The sequence below is a fragment of the Mya arenaria genome, chromosome 2, assembly GCF_026914265.1.
Source record: "Mya arenaria isolate MELC-2E11 chromosome 2, ASM2691426v1".
Lineage (NCBI taxonomy): Eukaryota > Metazoa > Mollusca > Bivalvia > Myida > Myidae > Mya > Mya arenaria.
In genome coordinates this window covers 53,882,138-53,903,809 of record NC_069123.1, presented here as the reverse complement: position 1 = coordinate 53,903,809, position 21,672 = coordinate 53,882,138, and the positions used below count along the sequence as shown (strand labels likewise).

Genomic DNA, 21,672 nt, shown 5'->3' with positions numbered 1-21,672 from the left:
CGGGACCCCTGTACCCCTATGGATGGAAATGATTTGTTTCATATAAGTTACCTCGAGTCATTACTTAAAGTATTAAAGTATAAAATTTCACATTAGCTCATTATATGGCATGCATTCGACTTTAAAAAACAAATTGTAAATCGATATTTGCATTTTTTCATACCTTCGTTGTCGGCGGCGGCGGAACGCTCCGACGGTGTGGTCGGTGATGAAGCTGTTCACGGCGCTGTCCAGAAGGCCGTCCGATAGCGACTCGTGTTCCATATCGATGGCCGGCGCTAGCCGCCTTGCCACCTCACAGGAAGTCAGTCCGCTCCGGCTGTTGTTTCCGCTAGCGTTCTCCGTGCACATGTGCGAATCTGAGACATCGACTTGTATTTCGGAGGGATCAGCGATATCAGTCTCCAAGATCATCGACGTGTTGGATAAACTCTCATTCTGGGTAATATTGGCATGCTCGTTAATGTCTGCGAATGTAACACGGGAATCCAACTTTGTCGTGTGAATATTGGTGTTTGTAATGGAATGAGACGGACTGGACTCCTCCGAATATGTCAGGTCGGCGTCCGAGTCACCGAGAGAAGAAATGTCGCTGTCAATACCGACGGCTGTTCTATAAGGGCCGTGAGTGTAACCAACATTTGAGGCACAAACGTTTTGAAAATAGTGTTGAATTTTCCCTAGACGTCGCTTAATATCATCATAGTTAGAATCATCTTCATTTGCAGTTGCTTTTCTTGTTTCCGGAGTGTTCGTATTTTTACTAGCATGTATTCTGTTATTATCACTGCTTTTGTGGAGCCATATCCTGGCGTCTTTCTTGTATTTGACTACCTCACCACCAACCTCACAGTGTAAACAGTACGGGTCGTTGTCTGACGGACAATAGACCACATTGTACGCCGCGTAGTCTATAGGAAACTGCAGATATTGGGGCAACGCATCAAAACTCAAACTGCAATGTTCCTGTTGGTTGTGGTTTTTATTAAAACCATCGTCGGCGTCGGTAAAATCTTCAGCCTGTTCCCGGTCCCGTGTATTTACGTTGAGGTTGCTGGTCGAGCTTACCTGAACTACCCTGGGCATTAGAAAGTTCTGTTATGAATTATTAATTGCTGGAATTTTATTTTCTCACATCTTTTGAAATTAACGGAAGTAAAAAAAAATGACGTGACGTCAAAGGATTCATGACAATTACCCGCGTCATTTTTTAAGAAACGGTCAAACGTTATTTTGGGACGTTCTCGACATATAGAGTAACGAGTGGTTAGCGCGCTCGCTTCTCACCAAGGTGATCTGGGCTCGATTCCCTGCCTGGGCGCTGGTGAGTTAGGTTGGTGGTCACCAAGCCGGACAAGTGGGGGTTTTTTGGGGTTCCCCGCGCCACAAAACCACACTCTCGTGCAACATCGTGCCAACGAGAGTGATTTAGTTTAAGTTACTATAACAGTCTTCACAATCGTTGAAAAAGAAATAAAGTTTAAACTAAATGTGGTTTGAGTATCAATGTTCAGTTTTATCTGCGATATGTAGGTACACATTCTCAAACTCGATGATGAAATCACAAACATCACAATGAAACGACATATCAATATGATTTAAATTTTATTGTTTACCTCTTACAATCGATATGACATCTTTCTTGCAAGCATAACGAGTATAAAAGGCAAATTGCGAAAAGGCAGTAAAACATTTAACAATGAAAATTGTGTAAAAACTCGAACCACTTCAGTCTCAACGCCGACAATGACGACAGACACATTGGGGAATTTGGATGAACTTGAGAGAAGAGAACAATGCGACGACAGATAAGACGACACGAGTGGTTAAACTTGAAACATGATACACCTTACACAGTTGAATACGATTATCATCGTGACTTTCTATACGAATAATAATATGATCTGTCATGTGTTCCCGTTCTGGATAGAAAAATCCGACCCGAGGGCACCTGCGTTGCCAGGTAACGAGGCTTGCCGAGGCTACGCAGCGTGCCCGAGGGTCGGATTTTTCTATCCGGAACGGACACACGACATATATTTTTTCTAGCATACATTGAATTACATTTTTTGTGAAGAAAATACATAAAAAAGCGCATTTTTGTACGTATCACCAAAAAGCGCGTGCGATGATGTTTACTGACGTCATGACGCGCAGTAATTTGTATTCACTGCATACGTCAATAAGTTCTTTCGACATCACGTCTTTTAAAGGTTATTTTGTTTTGTTATTTAAAGTTTATTTTTGTAAAGTTAATGTTAATGGAACTCATCTATTTAAATATCATAATTATGATTACATAAAGTGTATTATAAAAGAAATTGAAATTATTACGTCACAGCGCGTGACTCCTCTGGCATGGGGGATGCCAGATGGGATTTTCCAGCACGGCTAAATTCACTGGAAATGCCTATCCGGTGTGCTAGAAAGTCGTATAAAGTAAAAACACAATGACATATTATACAATTGATAATGAAGACCTGCCCGTAGATTCTATAACTTCACTCCTAACATGTAAAACAATTTGACTCGTCCAACAAGAACAATGCAAACTTTGATATTGTCACAATGAGGATCATAGTCATTGACCACGCAAAGAAGCACACGTGTTTTCAAGTTTGTCCGCAATAAAACTTTGTTGAGAGTTTCTAAGTCCTTCCATGAATTTGCCGAAAGCGTCCGGTCCCCTCCTTTGAAGAATAAATAAAAATTTGGCTATTTTCTCCTTGTTAGTTCTCTCAGCTTTAATCTCCTCATACATATCATCAGCGAGAACCATTTGTTCTACCAGATAGTCCAGAATCTCGTTCATTGTCAGGTTTTCGTTCAAATACAGCCAGTTCAACCGCAGCGTTTCCCGATGAATCTCTTCCATTTTAAATACTAAAATAAATAAAATAAAAAAATGAACATCACAAATAAAATTTAGCGCTGAAAAGTACAGGGTACCTTTCATTCAAGACTCAAATCAAATGAATGGCTTAATAGGTTTTATACACGTTTAAATGTAAGTAAATGCAGGTGTTTATTGTTTGTATTTCTATTAAATCAACACATTGATATTTTGCAATATGGAAACTTGGTGTTGTATATTGAACATAGATAACAGCTCTCATAAACGAAATATTTAGATATAGGCTGTATTTCTAACAAGATCTGAGATGAATGTTTCAGCTGTGCTTGTTTATATTGAAATATCATATATGAGCAGATCATCTGATATTTCACTTTAAAAGTTAGCATGTATGTCGTTTATCAGGTTGTTTACTTTAACAAGTTCTGAACTATCGGCAAAATGTATTCCACAGTGGTTTGAAGATATGTTAGCGGTATAAGGCTTGGGAAAACCTGATATTGTAGTTTACATACCCTTACACTTAAATCAGAACAAGAAGTGCATACACACTGACTTTGATGGTTTATCCACTTTGATTCAGTCACAAATCCCCCGAACCTGTAACATGTTTACACATAGTTGAGACTCAATCATACTGCATGTTTTGTCAATGTTAATGCATATGATTTAAGTTTGTTTCAAAGTGAATCATTAACGTCATAAACAGGCTAAATTAATGAGTAAATCCGGCTCACTTATCCTCCAATCAATGTTATCTATACGAGTGTACGAGACGATTATTATATGAACATGCCCATTATTTATTTCTATTAAAATTGTATACATTTAAAGTATGTTAAATTTCCTCACCAAATGTGCTGGGCGTACTACATTTATTTAACAGGTAATTTAACACAACGAATACATCCAAGTATTGATTGTTTGCAAATGGAATTAGATAACTAGGGGAAGTAAACATGTCCGGTATGATACCAAAAGGGAAAATACTCTATAACAGAGACCGTTAAATACTGTAAATTTATACTTAAAGCTGCACTCTCACAGATATATCATTTTTACAACCTTTTAAATGTTTGTCTTGGAAAGAGCAAATTTTTGCGTAAATATCTTCAAACCAATGATATAAGATTGCTGACAAAAAATCAGATCGCAGTTTTTCATATTTCCGTTCGAAAATTAATGTTTTATTGCTTAAACCGTTATTATTAAACGGTTTAAGAAAAATGCATTAAACATCAATTTTTTGATCTTAATTATATCTGCGATCTATTTTTTTGTCAGCAGTCTTATATAACTGGTTTCCATGGATGTTCTCAGATATTGGCTCGTTCCTAGACACTGACAAATAAAAAAGTTGTCAAAACGTTCAATCTGTGAGAGTGCAGCTTTAAAATGAAAATCTCTGCACCAAATGGTATGGTTTATGGTCACTAGGCTATACAACCAATTATATAACATGTTAAGGCTAGAATGTTGTTCTATTGGAATAAACAATAAAGTAATTGCTGCTAAAGATGATAACATTTGTTGAATATTGAACAATACTGCCGCGAGTTATAATTACTCATTATGTGGTTTGGATTGTGGTCCATGGAATCCACATGTTAAATCATGTTCAGACGATCTTGGTCAGGGGCGTAGCTAGCCCTGTATTCATGAGGTTCATAATTGTGCTAGGTTGGTAGGTGGGGTTGGGGGCAGCCCCTCCCCCCCGGAACATTTTGAAAACCATGGTGAAATTTGGTGCATTCTTGGCGTTCTGAGGTGATTTATTTAGAACTGGAAAATGGACAGCTTTAGATCATGAAGTAAAGTACGCATACTGCAATTTTGGCTGATCATTTTGGTCAGATTCATGTGGATTCAGTCGCGTACTCGCGTATAGGCAGCTACGCGCCTGTTGGTTTGTCAGATTTCTTTATGTATCAGAAAAGGCCTTCTGAGTGTTCTAACGAATGATATGAGACGGTAAAGAAGGCCTTCTGAGTGTTCTAACGAATGGTATGAGACGGTATAGAATGCCTTCTGGGTGTTCTAACGAATGATATGAGACGGTATAGAAGGCCTTCTGAGTGTTCTAACGAATGATATGAGACGGTATAGAATGCATCCTAAGCGTTTTAACGACTTATATGAGACGGTATAGAAGGCCTTCTAAGTGCTTTAACGATTGATGTGAGACGGTATAGAAGGCATTCTAAGTGTTCTAACGAATGATATGAGACGGTTTAGAAGGCATTCTAAGTGTTCTTCTGAACTATATGAGACGAAATATAGAAGGCCTTCTGGATGTTCTAACGAATGATATGAGACGGTTTAGAAGGCATTCTAAGTGTTCTTGTGAACTATATGAGACGAAATATAGAAGGCCTTCTGGATGTTCTATCGAATGATATCAGAGGGTATAGAAGGCCTTCTAAGTGTTCTAACGATTGATGTGAGACGGTATAGAAGGTATTCTGGGTGTTCTAACGAATGATATGAGACGGTATAGAAGGCCTTCTGAGTGTTCTAACGAATTATAAGAGACGGTATAGAAGGCCTTCTGAGTGTTCTAACGAATGATATGAGACGGTATATAAGGCCTTCTGAGTGTTCTAACAAATGATATGAGACGGTATAGAAGGCCTTCTGGGTGTTCTAACGAATGATATGAGACGGTATAGAAGGCCTTCTGAGTGTTCTAACGAATGATATGAGACGGTATAGAAGGCCTTCTGAGTGTCCTAACGAATGATATGAGACGGTATAGAAGGCATTCTAAGTGTTCTAACAAATGATATGAGACGGTATAGAAGGCCTTCTAAGTGCTTTAACGCAATATATGATACGGTATAGAAGGCCTTTTGGGTGTTCTTACGAATAATATGAGACGGTATAGTAGGCCTTCTGAGTGTTCTAACGAATGATATGAGACGGTATAGAAGGCCTTCTGGGTGTTCTAACGAATGATATGAGACGAATATATGAAACGGTATACTAGTATAAGGCCTTCTGGGTGTTATATCGAATGATATGAGACGATGTAGAAGGCCTCCTGGGTGGTTTAATGAACTATATGAGACGGTATAGAAGGCCATCTAAGTGTTCTTACGAATAATATGAGACGGTATAGAAGGCTTTCAAAGTGTTCTAACGAATGATATGAGATGGTATAGAAGGCATCAAAAGTGTTCTAACGAATAAAATGAGACGGTATAGAATGCCTTCTGAGTGTTCTAACGAATGATATGAGACGATATAGAAGGCCTTCTGGGTGTTCTAACGAATTACTAGTATATGAGACGGCATAAAATGCCTTCTAAGTGTTCCTACGATTGATGTGAGACGGTATAGTAGGAATTCTAAGTGTTCTAACAAATGATATGAAACTGTATATAATGCCTTCTGGGTGTTCTAACGAATGATATGAGACGGTATAGAAGGCATTCTGAGTGTTCTAACGAATGATATGAGACGGTATAGAAGGCATTCTGGGTGTTCTAACGAAATATATGAGCCGGTATAGAAGGCCTTCTGGGTGTGCTAACGAATTATATCAGACGGCATAGAAGGCCTTCTAAGTGTTCCTACGATTGATGTGAGACGGTATAGTAGGAATTCTAAGTGTTCTAACAAATGATATGAGACGGTATAGAAGGCCTTCTGAGTGTTCTAACGAATGATATGAGACAGTATAGAAGGCATTCTGGGTGTTCTAAAGAATAATATGAGACGAATGATATGAGACGGTAAAAAAGGCCTTCTGGGTGTTAATGAATAATATGAGACGGTATAGAAGGCCTTGTGGGTGTTATAACGAATTATATGAGACGGTATAGAAGGCCTTCTGTGTATTCTAACGAATTATATGAGACGATGTAGAAGGCCTTCTGGGTGTTCTAACGAATTATATGAGACGGTATAGAAGGCCTTCTGAGTGTTCTTACGAATGATATGGGATGGTATAGAAGGCCTTCTGAGTGTTCTAACGAATGATATGAGACGGTATAAAAGGCATTCAAAGTGTTCTAACGAATGATATGGGACTGTATAGAAGGCCTTCTGGGTGTTATAACGAATAATATGAGACGGTATAGAAGGCCTTGTGGGTGTTTTAACGAATTATATGAGACGGTATAGAAGGCCTTCTGGGTGTTCTAACGAATGATATGAGACGGTAAAGAAAGCCCTGTCGGTGTTCTAACGAGTTATATGAGACGGTATAGAAGGCCTTTTGAGTGTTCTAACGAATGATATGAGACGGTAAAGAAGGCCTTCTTGAGTGTTCTAACGAATGATATGAAACGGTATAGAAGGCCTTCAGAGTGTTCTAACGAATGATATGAGACGGTATAGAAGGCATTCAAAGTGTTCTAACGAAAGATGCGACGGTATAGAAGGCATTCTAAGTGTTCTAACGAATGACATGAGACGGTATAGAAGGCATTCTTGGTGTTCTGACTAATGATATGAGACGGTATAAAAGGCCTTCTGAGTGTTCTAACGAATGATATAAGACGGTATAGAAGGCATTCAAAGTGTTCTAACGAAAGAAATAAGTCGGTATAGAAGGCCTTCTGTGTGTTATAACGAATTATATGAGACATGTAGAAGGCCTTCTTGGTGTTCTAACGAATTATATGAGACGGTAAAGAAGGCCTTTTGGGTGTTCTAACGAATTATATGAGACGGTATGGAAGGCCTTCTGGGTGTTCTAACGAATTATATGAGACGGTAAAGAAGGTATCAAAGTGTTCTAACGAAAGCTATAAGACGGTATAGAAGGCCTTCTGGGTGTTATAACGAATTATATGAGACGGTATAGAAGGCCTTCTGGGTGTTATAACGAATGATATGAGACGATGTAGAAGGCCTTCTGGGTGTTCTAACGAATAAAATGAGACGGTATAGAAGGCCTTCTGGGTCTTAATGAATGATATGAGACGGTATAGAAGGCCTTACGGGTGTTCTAACGAATTATATGAGACGGTAAAAAAGGCCTTCTGGGTGTTAATGAATGATATGAGACGGTATAGAAGGCCTTCTGGGTGTTATAACGAATGATATGAAAGGATGTAGAAGGCCTTGTGGGTGTTCTAACGAATGATATGAGACGGTATAGAAGGCCTTCTGGGTGTTAATGAATGATATGAGACGATATAGAAGGCCTTACGGGGGTTCTAACGAATTATATGAGACGGTATGGAAGGCCTTCTGGGTGTTAATGAATGATATGAGACGGTATAGAAGGCCTTCTGGGTGTTATAACGAATGGTATGAGAGGATGTAGAAGGCCTTGTGGGTGTTCTAACGAATTATATGAGACGGTATAGAAATCCTTCTGAGTGTTTTACGAATAATATGAGACGGTATAGGAGGCCTTCTGGGTGTTCTAACGAATTATAGGAGACGATATAGAAGGCTTTCAATTGTTCTAACGGTTTAAGCGAGACTGGTCTATCAATCCTTATTTCTATGTCTAAAGGACATTTTCTGAAACTAAAAACAACCAGCTATCTTTGGAAAAAGTAAAAAAAGAGACAACCAGAAACACCAACATCAGAATGTAAAAAGATCTAAACATTATAAGTCTATCAAAACAAAGGCATGTTTAAAAAATCTAAAAATAGTTTACCTACAGATCTATTATCTGTTTGATATTACGAATATCAAGCATAAATTCATATTCACCTTTTACATAGCACAATTATCAGTGCTTTGTAGTGCAAAAAAGAAGTAAAGAGATATTTGCCTCATATTCCATTAGCCTGCTGAGTTGAGCCAGGAATCATTCTACCTTTGAAAGCTGCACTCTCACAGATATACCATTTTTACAACTTTTTTAGTTTTTGTGTTGGAAAGAGAAAATTTTTGCGTAAATATCTGCAAAGCATTGATAAAATATTGGTGACAAAAGATCAGATCGCAGATTTGTATATTTCCGTTCGAAAATTAATGTTTTATGGCTTTAACCGTTATTAACGGTTTAAGAAAATGCATAAAACATTAATTTTTGAACTTGAATATAAAAAAATGCGATCCAATTTTTTGACAGCAGTATTGTATAACTGGTTTCCTTGAATCTTCGCAAAAATTGTATGATGAAATGAGAATACGATTTCTTGGGATCAAACCTCCATTTTTCACAAAATACTTAATCCTATGTTAAAGCTGCCCTTCTCACAGATTGAACGTTTTGACAACTTTTTTTTATTTTTTGTCTTGGAACGAGCCATTTTTTTGCGAAAATTCATGGAAACCAGTTAGATAAGACTGCTGACAAAAAATTAGATCGCTGATTTTTGTATTTTAAGAGATGTTTACCCAAAATTTCTCTTTCCAAGACAAAAAATAAAAACAGTTTTAAAAATGGCATATCTGTGAGAGTGCAGCTTTAAATGACTAACATTTAATTAAAACACAACCCGTAGTTTTGAACATAACGAACGTTTGGATGTTATGTAGTTTGATATGAACGCATACTAGTTGAAGGCGGGTCAAGTCTAACGGAAAGTGGTTGGACAATTCGCCATCTGCATCAGAGCCCGGTCAGAAAGTTTTCTTCGATTGATATCAAAGTGTTCTTACAAATGTCATCGGTTATCGGTATATGTAATCTGAGACAAAGATACGCTCTTATTTTCATATAGTAACTACCCATGCATTTAAAGCTGCACTCTCACAGATTGATCGTTGTGACAATTTTTTTATATTATTTTTTGTCTTGGAATGTGCCAATTTTTGCATAAATGTCTCGAAAACAGTGATATAAGACTGCTGACAAAATAGCAGATCGCGGTTTCCATATTTACGTTCGGAAATTGATGTTTTATTCCTAAAAGCGTAAGGCTAACGCTTTAAGAAAAAATAAATTTTCGGCGGTTTTACAAACAGTTGAGATATGATCTATTGTAAGTTATCTTATATTGACATTGATGCCAAATTAGCTGATTCTGAGGGGAAAAAGTCAAAACGTTCAATCTGTGAGATTGCAGCTTTAACCACCCACGCATATTCATACCCGTGAAACGTATGCCGTATGGAACCTTTTAATTTTAGTACCTGGCATTCGGCTTTGGCACATCTTCTTTCAGAGGCATCATCATTTGACACTTGCCAAGGCCGACCCAGGGGATTGTGCCAAGTGGAGAAAAAGGCGTTGCAAATGTGGGTTATATTATAATGTTAATTTCGCACGTTTCAGCAAACGTTTACTTGCATGCACCACTATTACTAATTTACATGTGCACACTGAAAGGCCTAATAGATGAACGCCTTTATCATTTTTAATTTTCTCTACTTGTGGTTGAAAATAGTTAGTAACTCGGACACAATCAAAGACGTATTTCAGGCATGAGCACGTACTTGCTAATGTTCTTGCTTTTGCAAGGCGTTTACCCTCTGTGGCATAATCCACAGGCGGCAGTTGCATTGACATGACACAATCTACGACCACACACACCTTAAAAATCAGTCAAAAACAAATTTTTAATGTTCAGGACCAAAATTATTTGGAACATGATCATCTATCACAAAACCCATAATATCAACCAAAAATTCCAAGAAAAAAATTCCCCAAAATACTAATATAATTCTAATTCGAAATATTCTTGAAAATAATTTGATTTTTTTTAAGGAGGGGGTGTTGCCATGTTAGTCATGTCAACGCAACTGCCGCCTGTGGTGTTACCTACATGTTTGAATCACATTGGCAAGCACGATGTGCCTAAACATGATATAGGTTGCATATGTCTGTCGGTCGGTGTAAATGATCGGTGATCGGTAGACAGGTACCCGACGCATACAGAAATATTTGCCCGTCTGTCTTCTGCTAGGTAGCCATATATGGAAACTTCTTAGGTGGAAAGCATACCGGTTATACCAGATGAGTCCATATTAATTTTTGAAACAGGTATTTAAAGGTCTTTACACGGCTCCTTATTTACAACGGGTAAATGCCTTCCAGTTATTTTGCGTTCAAGTACGACCGGTTAGTAAACGTTTTCATTAAACTTTAATTAGACAATATAATATAATGGGAAGCCATTAGGTCAAAGGTAATGACCTCCTCTAATAATACCATTTTTTCCATTTCCCGGTTCTTTATTTTTGTTTATATGTGTTAGGGTGTGATATTCAAAGACTTTTGGTCGTGTTCGCAAAGTTTCGCTTTTGAATTCTGACTTGTCATGACCTTTAACATTCTAATAAACATATTACATTAACCCTGTTAAAATACATGTTCAATTAAAGAGCAATTTCGCAATTCTATTTTTTCATAACAAATACAATTTAAAACAAATCGATTTTTTTTCTATTTTATGTCTTTTTGACATGACCCCCAAATAAGCATGTTGAAAAGCTTTTTTAGAATATGTTTCTTGGTGAACCAAAATTCAGAAATCACTTTCCAGAAATTTCATGAACAATCCTGAAAGAGATTTGTTTTGTTTGAGTTTGTTTGACGATTGTGATGTCAGTTCAGCGCATCATTAATGGTTTTACTAATTAATTGTAATTTACGAGCAAGATCTAGCACGATATAGTGAGTTCCAAGCATTCTTCTGAACTTGGCAACCATTCTTGACTTAAATAATTTAATTCCAGACAAAGTGAACCAGCTGTCACTACTTTAAATGTTTTACATTTTCCCTAAAAATTATTAGCAAAGAAACAAATTGGAACCGGCCTAATCATGATGCGTTCAAGACATAACAACCCTGAGTAAGCTCGACTGGCCCATTCTAAGGTTTCGGCGATGCTTTCTTACAGCATCGTAAAAATTAGCTTCTGTGCGGGAAATTCCTCTTAGAAACGTTTTTTATTTATAACATATAATATATATATATACAATATTGATGAGCTGAGGCAGCTTACATTCCAGGGGGCGAACAAAACACACCCCCGTCAGAAAGCCTCGCAATTATGTAATTTAAAGGTGGACAAAAACATTTTCGTTTTCACAAGAACAAAAGGTTATTACAAAGTGGAAAAACACGCCTTCGCTTTTTAATACATTGGACAATGTACACGTTGACCAAAATACCCCCGCTGTTTAAGTTATTTAGAAAATGAAACATACACCAAATTGGTGTACAGTAATGTTTTAAATTGTTATGCATGTCTCAATTAAAAATGAAAATTGTGTACACAGGAATATATCGGTTATTATCTTACATACAAAAGAGTAACCATTAATAGTTATCTTAGAGTTTTGTCCGTCTGATAAAAATGATGAGGGGAGTTTGGTCCATCTATACGAAAATGAGCAGGAGGTGTTCAGTCTGTGGGGAGTTTTGTCCCACATTCAGTATTATAATATTCTTTATACGTGATTTTTTTTTACTGTGAACGTATAAAACACCATACCTTAATCGCGTATCTTTAATCATTAAAACATTGAACTGAAACGGTGCGTGGGTGCAGAAGGAAAGTATTTCCTGGCCTGATAAAATACGGGAACGCATGTCTGTTTTGCAAGTGAATACTGAAGATGCGATCTGCCAGTTCTGCGCTTGCCAGTTGGGCATCACAATCCAAAATCAAGTGTACAATATATACCTCATTTATTTCAGACAATGACTGTAGAGCGTATACATATAATTTAAAGTTACATATGCATTAGCCATGAAACACAGTCGTTAATAAGATCTTGATAAAGGGACTATTTGTCCAGTGCATTTACCTGTAGGAGAGCGTTTGGATAATTGATGTGACAAGAATGCGCGCGCACGTCGGTAAGAATTAACTTGGCTCAAACCCCCTCTGTATGGCAGCTTTACAACATAAACCGTGATTTATTAATCTCCACGTGCTGCAACAGATTAATGCCAAATCAGTAATACATCAGAACTGTTCAATGTTCTTGTCTTCTTCAACCATTTTACTCTGCTGTTCGTATTTGAATTATCTCCCCTAAGTGCCTCTAGTCAAACCGTTTGGCTCCATCTTTGACAGGCGTTTAGGCGAATAGGAAGTGTCCAGGTGAGAGAACTTCCACTTATTTGACACAGCTACAGGTGACTACACGATGCAACCGGAAAGGAATTTTGAGATTGAGAAATACGTATATCCGGCATATCTGAGGGAGCGGGAGTACCCGAAATGGACACCGGAGGACTCTATGAAGCTTCACAAGTACGAAATTAAGGTAAGAGCATGGTCGGTGTCCAGTGGTGGCTGTTCTGTTCATGTCCTTGGTTAGGCAATCTTTTCCCTGTCCACATCGCTAAGTTTCCTTACATGCAAATGGCAGAACTGTGCCAGGATGCATCACTATAAAATTGGGTCTTAAGCATGTACGACACAGTGACGTCAATCATTGCTATCCGGTATTTGAAAGTGATTTTAAAGGCCTTTCAAATCAGTTTCAGTTGAGTACTAATTCATCATTCCATAAACTATCATGAACGGGTAAATACTTGTAACAAGCTCATTTTCATACAAAACACATGCATTTTTATTTTGATTATCAATGTATTTAAGCGATATTAATTAATCAGTTTATTAATTATTTTTTCATTTGATTTATGGGTTTTGTTTCAGTTGTTGTTATTGTTGTAATTTTGTTGTTGTTGTTGTTGTTGTTGTTGTTGTTGTTGTTGTTGTTGTTGTTGTTGTTGTTGTTGTTGTTGTTGTTGTTGTTGTTGTTGTTGTTGTTATTATTGTTGTTGTGTTTTTTTCTTGTTGTTGTTGTTGTAATTGTTGTTGCCGCTGCGGCTGCTGCTGCTGTTGTTGTTGTTATTGTTTTCATTGTTGTTGTTGTTGCTGTTGTTGTTATTGTTGTTGTTGTTTTTTTCTTGTTGTTGTAATTGTTGTTGCCGCTGCTGCTGCTGCTGCTGCTGTTGTTTTTGTTATTGTTTTCGTTGTTGTTGTTGCTTTTGTTGTTGTTATTGTTTTCGTTTGTTGTTGTTGTTGTTGTTGTTATTGTTGTTGTTGTGGCTGTTGTTGTTGTTTTCATCTCATATTATGACAAGATATATGTAATATGTATAAGTAATACGCTCTTCAAAACAATATCAACATATTTTGAGGTCACGTTTTGTTCTGATAAGTAACCTGTTGCTAAATAATTCGTTAAAAGAAACGAGGGGGTGTAAACGGCGAATATCACAAAGTTTCATTATAACAACGGTTAACCAAAAAAAAAACCAAGTACTTTTTCAACAAATTCATATCGGGAACTTACCACAACTTTGGTATTGAGTGGCGGTAAAGGTACTAGTGATTAAAAATATGTATTCATTTTATGCCCCTGCTTATGAACAAATTTTGATTTAAGAGAGAATCAACATATGATTATGTTTTTGTTTGGAATAGTTGAGGATTGAAGCGCATGTTTTTATTTCCGATAACTCATCGCATACCTGTCTCAACAAAGATGTTTATTATCTTGAATAACTGTATTTCTTGAAATTATTGTTTGAAAAAAATAATCGAGGCGTTATTTTGTGGCATTGTTGCAAATATATTTAACACAAACGCAGTTTTCAATATCAATCTACAATAAAATTTCAGCTTGAAGGAATTTTGTAGGATGATGCAACGCTGAAATTTTGGCATAGAATTGCATCATTAAGATTCAAGCAAATCTTAAATATTTCACGCGTGTAAAAACAGAAAACAGCATGGTCTTATATAGGCTGTGCAATGTTTGCATTACCTTACTGTCAAATATATTAATCAGAAATTAATGTCACTTACTTGTTTGTTTACATCGCTTGTGACCCGTGCTGACCCATGTGAGAACCACGTTGACGTGAGTACTCACCCTGACCTTGTTTCCGGTTAAATATTCATTATCAGCATGTGATAAAAATAATCTGACACTCCTCATGATTTGATACAGTATACTCATTTAACATGTCCAGGTACACAAACTTAAAGCATATATTCTTTAATTATATAGGTACTTGTTTACTTCCATTTTGTAATAAGAGACTAAAATACAATAGATACGTTATGACAAACTAAGCGTCCCATTTATTCTAATAGACGAACGGTAAATTGCATCTACTTAAGTAAGGCCGCACGGTAAACAGCATGAACTTGAGTAAGGCCGCACGATGAATACCATTTACCTGAACAAGGCCACATGGAACATAGCATGTACTTGAGTACGGCCGCACGGTGATTGACATGTACTTGAGAAAGGCCGCACGGTAAATGGTATGTACTTGATTAAGGCCGCACGATAAATAACATTTACTTGACTAAGACCGCACGGTAAATAGCATGTATTTGAGAAAGGCCGCACGGTAAATGGTATGTACTTGATTAAGGCCGCACGGTAAATAACATGTATTTGAGTAAGACCGCACGGTATATAGCATGTACTTGAGAAAGGCCGCACGGTAAATGATATATACTTGATTAAGGCCGCACGGTAAATAACATTTACTTGAGTAAGACCGCACGATAAATAGCATGTACTTGAGAAACCCGCTCGGTAAATAGCATGAACTCGAGAAAGGCCGCACGGTAAATAGCATGTACTTGAGTAAGGCCGCACGGAATATAGCATGTACTTTAGTAAGGCCGCACGGTAAATGGCATGTACTCGAGAAAGGCCGCACGGTAAATAGCATGTACTTGAGTAAGGCCGCACGGAATATAGCATGTACTTTAGTAAGGCCGCATGGTAAAAAGCATGTTCTTGAGTAAGACCGCACGGTAAATAGCATGTACTTGAGTAAGGCCGCACGGAATATAGCATGTACTTGAGTAAGGCCGCACGGTAAATAGTATGTACTAATATACAGTGAAGTAGACATAAGATAACTATTGACCGTTCCAACGCCATGAACATCATATATTACGTAAAATGCTAAAATTACCTGATGTAGATAGTGTGTTTTTTTCATTATGGTTAATCGATACTAAGTGGCTAAAATATAATGTAGGCCTGATCATTAAAAAAATAATACTCAAACACGACCTGGTTATTTACCGAAGTGTCCACACTTGCTTTCGGTCTTAAGATCGGTCTCTCTATGCATTGTGTATTTGGCATGTTGAAATATTGATAAATAAATTTAACACAAAACATTGTTAAGATTACCTGAAATAAAATATGTTCTGTTCTGTTCTATTCGGAACCGTTTTGTGATCAATATACCCAATCTTATCTCTATTGATGTTAATTACGTTTTAAAAAAATCGATAGTGACTATAGCTTTGACGCGAGAACCATACGTTAATGAACTCCCATTGGTTACCGTAATTTTCAAACATGGTTAGGTTATTGTAAGTGATAACATAGTTTCTTTCATGCTTTACGATGAAATATGAGGTTTTAACAGTGAAATAACAACAGTGAAAATATCAATTTGATATTTTCAGTGCAAAATAAGGAGTGAAAATATCAACTTTCAGAACTACTTTTAAATTCCTTTGTTGTTACATGTACTTGCCTTGATCAAAACAGAACATTGGACTTTAGTAAATTATGTTAAAAAAAGAAAGAAATATTTTATAAATTTAAATAAATATATAATTGGAAATTAACAACTTACCATTTATTACCGGTTATACCGTTTATCAAACATTTTACTGATCTTTGAAGCTGAATGTTCGAACATTTGCTTTCATACCAAACAAATTACAGACAAAAACAACTGTTCGAACATAAATAAAATTTTATATCATCGTTCAAATGTATTTTGAACTGTTAACCGTTGTAGTAAGTAAAATGTTATTCCTGGAGAATTCGCACAATTTACAGATGGATCCGATATTTTTTACCCCACCCACACCTCAAAATGTGTCAACAAACTAGCGTGGCATTTACTCTTTATCTGGAAAACAAACATTTTAAATCGAAACAGACTGGTCTCTGACAGTAAGATGACTGAATATTAACTTACTATAAAAACACGCGTACATGCAGTCTTAAACTAAGAAGAATGGTTAAAATCCAATGAGTAACCACATTTGTTTTGCTAACACATTTGACCTTCCAAATTTTCATTCTTTAAATAGTGGCGTAGTAATTTGGTTTTGTATTCATGCACATCTTAAAATAAAAAGTGTTTTCATTATTTTTTGGGGAACATATGTGCACTAATAATACTTCATTGTTTACTATTCATAAAAGCTTTGCAATAAAAAACGAGCGAATATTAAGCTATAAGAATGAATAGCAGAGAACTATTTCTCAGCAAACCGAAAGTAGAAAAGTTGACAGCTATAACTATGCATGAGGGGCGCCCCACGGGTAGCGGCGTAAAGCCCACCCTATTCAAAAAGGGGGTAATTCAGAAATAAATTTAAAAAAAAACAAATAAAACTCCGAAAATAAGCATAAAAGAAACAGAAAATTTGTTTATTTCAGTGTAAGATCGTATTTAATTTCACTCGTGATCATAAAAAAAAACTACATTTTCACTCGTGGCTTCGCCACTCGTGAAAATATGTTTTTCTATGACACTCGTGAAATAAAATACGATCTTTCACTGAAATAAACAAATATCCTCTATATCATCGTCGGATAACCCCGATACATAGTTACGGTATACCCACGGTACATTTTCCGTCACACTTCATAATGATACTGTACACATACGTAGTAGTGTATCGGGGGTATCCGACGATACGATTATGAAGTGTAATGAAAAATGTACCGTGGTTGCCGACGATGACTTTGTATATACATGTAATTCGATACATAATGACTCATCACCTGGGAAATGTGTATAGTAAAAGCGCAATATTTTACTAAATGGGCTTTTCGGCAATACTATCCCGACTGGAAAAAAACAAACCTTCAAATGGCACCCCCTCACCCTACTCATTTTCAAATAGGTTTTCATTCGGTGCCTTTATCACATCCTGTGAAGGTTCTAGTTGTGCAAGTTTCTCTCTATTGTACATATTGCAGTGATCATTGTCACAGTTATATACGTGTATAGTTAGAGTTCACCATTGTCGTCATTAGCAAACTTGTCCTCTAAGCCTTTCTTAAATGTCATACTGTCATGATTTCTTAATTGTAAACTTTGTTATTGCTACTGTTTGAGCCTTTAACGTACAGGTACATATACATGTATGCACTAGTGGATGTGAACCCAAGGACCCAACCGATTTGATTGTATGGTCTGATAGCACTGCTCAAAGTGACATTAACTGCACAGAAGTTCTTAGATGCAAGCTCTGATGTTGATTGCCTCGGATGTAGACAAGGCCCGCGGCTCACCTGCCCAGTTATACTCGCCTACAATAAACATTCCGGCTCGTCACTCCATGTTTCCGAGTGCCTGTTATCATAATACGAATCAGCATTTTCAAAGTGTTTCTTATATCGCTTTCAATTGTTATGGAATACAGATTTATACGTATTTATATACTGCGTTCAATATGATAAGACCTCGCTGTATTCAAAGCAGAAGAACAGGTTCCTGATAATAATTTTGTGTCTAGTTTAAAAACCCTTTTCTGCAGAAATTCTTACAATGTACCGGTACACGATACCATAGTTGTACTGGTATTTTAGGTGGTTCTTGGAAAATTGGATGCGAGTAAAATCTTTGCCTTTACCAAATATATTGAACAGCAACTGGTAAACACGTTAGACGGCTTTTTACGACTTTGTTATTTCCCTTTGAACATGGCTGCGTTCGGGTTATTCAAAACGTTATAATATAGCATCTCCAACTTCTACTCATATCGTTGGAACGTTTTAGTGAAGCCTTTACCTACAAAACACAAATAGGAAAAAGTTATTTAATTTTAAAGAAGTATACCTCATATACACTGGTCCATATTTATACACGGCTCTATATCTATACACTGGTCCATATTTATACACGGCTCTATATTTATACCCTGGTCCATATTTATACACGGCTCTATATTTATACACGGCTCTATATTTATACACTGGTCTATATTTATACACGGCTCTATATTTATACACTGGTCCATATTTATACACGGCTCTATATTTATACACGGCTCTATATTTATACACTGGTCTATATTTATACACGGCTCTATATCTATACACTGGTCCATATTTATACACGGCTCTATATTTATACCCTGGTCCATATTTATACACGGCTCTATATTTATACACGGCTCTATATTTATACACTGGTCTATATTTATACACGGCTCTATATTTATACACTGGTCTATATTTGGACTGTTTTATGATGTAAAGACTCAAGTCACTAAATTAAGAAATTAATCTTCATTGACAAATTAATCATTAAATTGGAACCTAAACCATAAATTAAGAAACTTTATTGCAGTGTCAACTCAATCCAAACACTTTAATATATGATTAGTTGTCTGATACATATATGCAGCTTGATTGAATTGTCGAAAAAAATAAAAAGTAAAATGTTTAAAGGTGGTCAATGAAGTATGGACTTCAAAAACATATGTTTAAGACTTAAGTGTATTGTTGCTGTGAAGGAGCTACACGAAGGCTGGGTCAAAAAGTTTATCGAAAATAGCTCTAATCTATTGACTTACTGAGATGTGTTGATATTTAACAATATAAATACTTCATCTTGAAATATCGCTTGATATACTTTCAAAGGCAGTATCAAAACATCCACCTCCTGTGAACACAGTTCCCAGATAATTAAATTTATTAACAATGTCAATGTGATCATTATTATAAGTGAAGATGACATTACCCACTCTTTTTAAATTTCAAAACTATCATTATTTTAACTTTGCTGGCGTTTACATTTAGCTTCCATCTACTAGTATCACAATATTTTTCCAGTATATCTAAACCATCTAATAATCTCTTTTATGTTTCAGAAACAAATACAAATATCATTCGCATATGCAATAAGCTACAGTTTTAACAAACCAATATTAGTACCATCATGACCTTTTCAATGTTTCTTCCGAGCCAGTTAAATGTTTCTGTGTACTGGTTGTATATTGTGTAGAGTTAGATCAAAGCGTTTCCGTGTATATGTACTGGGCTATTTACCATACAGTAAAACTTTTTGAATGACCCCCGAACTCGGCAAAATAAGTTTTTATTTATAAGTACAAGGCACATACTGTGAAAAGATAAAGGATGGTTATGAATGCCTAGTGTGGGGTTGAGCCCCCTCACGTGTCTTTGATTCCACCTGTTTGTTATAGTATTGTATTGTATTATAGGTTAATAAGTCATTATATCTTTGTGCCTTTTAAACGTAGGCTATTGTAGGAATTTGGCTTCTGTGCTTGGTTTACCCAGTTTTTTGTTTGATAATATGATAATGGCTTCTGTGCTTTATTCCGTAGTTTAATTACATCTAATGTTGCATGAATGCCAACTTGAGAAATCACTTAGATTAAGCGCTTGCTAGTTCCGTAGCGCAGTATTTATCATAAGTGAGCACTTTTGTGTTTGCCCGACTGAAGATGATTCACTGAAGGTATTCCATACACATATGGCCCCATTTTGGTAAAATTTTGATGGGTGTATGTGTAGAAGAAGATTATTCAAAAACTATGCTTAGAATAATACAACAAATACATTGCAAAAAGGTCCTGTTACGTCCGATTCCAGTTGAAATAAAGAGCAAATATACACACTGAAACAAGTTAAGGAATAAAGTACCTTGATCAAAAAGGTTTTACATTTCACTTGATACCAACATTATACGGGGTCACCATGCAGTAGAATTTAATATCATTGTTAATGGAGCTAGCTAATTAATGGTTCGGATTCCTTAAATTCCGTATTATTATGACTATGTCATTTACCTTGGTATAATTGAGACATGATAAACAACAATGAAACCAATAGCAATGTTTTAATAGCAAAAACCGAGAAAACTAAATGAAGCCATGTATGCGTCACCCTTTTTACCTGCACTCAATATTTATCTAATGGAAACCAGCGACCCAACAACTTACTGTTGCCTTGGCACAAGTATCGAAACATGAAGCCAAATAGACAACCAAATGAGCCTCACATTGTTAGAAACTCATATACATTTTGAATTATCGTTAATAAATAAATGTAGTGTTAACCGCATTTGAAGGGTCAGAGATATAACTGTAGAGTCTATCGCATTAGACCGGTCAGCGAAAAAAGATAGGGTCGACCGCCTTAGAAGGGTTTGAGAAATAAATGTAGGATTTACTGCATTAGAAGGAGTAGCGATATAAATGTAGGGTCTACAGCCTTGGAAGTGACTGAGAAATAAAAGAATGATCTACCGCCTTAGAATGGTGAACGAAACAATTGTAGGGTCTACTGCCTAAGAAGGGGTAGCGATATAAATAACGTGTCGACGACTTTCAAAGGGTAAGCGATATAAATGTAGGGTCTACCGCCTTAGAAAAAGGTAGCGATATAAATGTAGGGTCTACCGCCTTAGAAAAGGTAGTGATATAAATAAGGTGTCGCCCACCTTAGAAGTGTAAGCGATATATTTGTTGGGTCTACCGCCTTTGAAAGTTTCGCGATAACAATAACAATAAAGAGTATTTCACCTTAGTAGGGGTAGCGATATAAATGAAGTGACTACTGCCTTATAACGGTAAGCGATATAAATGTAGGGTCTACCGCCTTAGAAGGGTAAGCGATATAAATGTAAGGTATACCGCCTTAGAAGGGTAAGCGATATAAATGTAGGGTCTACCGCCTTAGAATGGTAAGCGATATAAATGTAAGGTATACCGCCTTAGAAGGGTAAGCGATATAAATGTAGGGTCTACCGCCTTAGAAGGGTAAGCGATATAAATGAAGTGACTACCGCCTCAGAAGGGTAAGCGATATAAATGTAGGGTCTACCGCCTTAGAAGGGTAAGCGATATAAATGTAGGGTCTACAGCCTTAGAAGGGTAAGCGATATATTAAATGAAGTGAC

At 36.5% G+C, this 21,672-nt stretch overlaps 2 protein-coding genes across 2 annotated transcripts in view; one reads left to right on the top strand and one right to left on the bottom strand.

Moving 5' to 3' along the window:
- Positions 1-47: 47 nt before the first annotated feature.
- On the bottom strand, positions 48-1,086 carry LOC128215857 (uncharacterized). Its single transcript, XM_052922471.1, has 2 exons — positions 164-1,086; positions 48-63 (listed from the first exon to the last, which is right to left on the bottom strand). Exons 1-2 carry the CDS (start codon positions 1,084-1,086, stop codon positions 48-50), a joined length of 939 nt encoding a protein of 312 aa, XP_052778431.1.
- Positions 1,087-12,768: 11,682 nt separating this feature from the next.
- Positions 12,769-21,672, top strand: part of LOC128207939 (filamin-A-like) — a 70,648-nt gene continuing 61,744 nt past the window's right edge. The window contains exon 1 of the mRNA XM_052911153.1: positions 12,769-12,989. Coding sequence (XP_052767113.1) covers positions 12,870-12,989 — 120 coding nt within the window. The 5' untranslated portion in view covers positions 12,769-12,869. The remainder of the gene's footprint in view (positions 12,990-21,672) is intronic.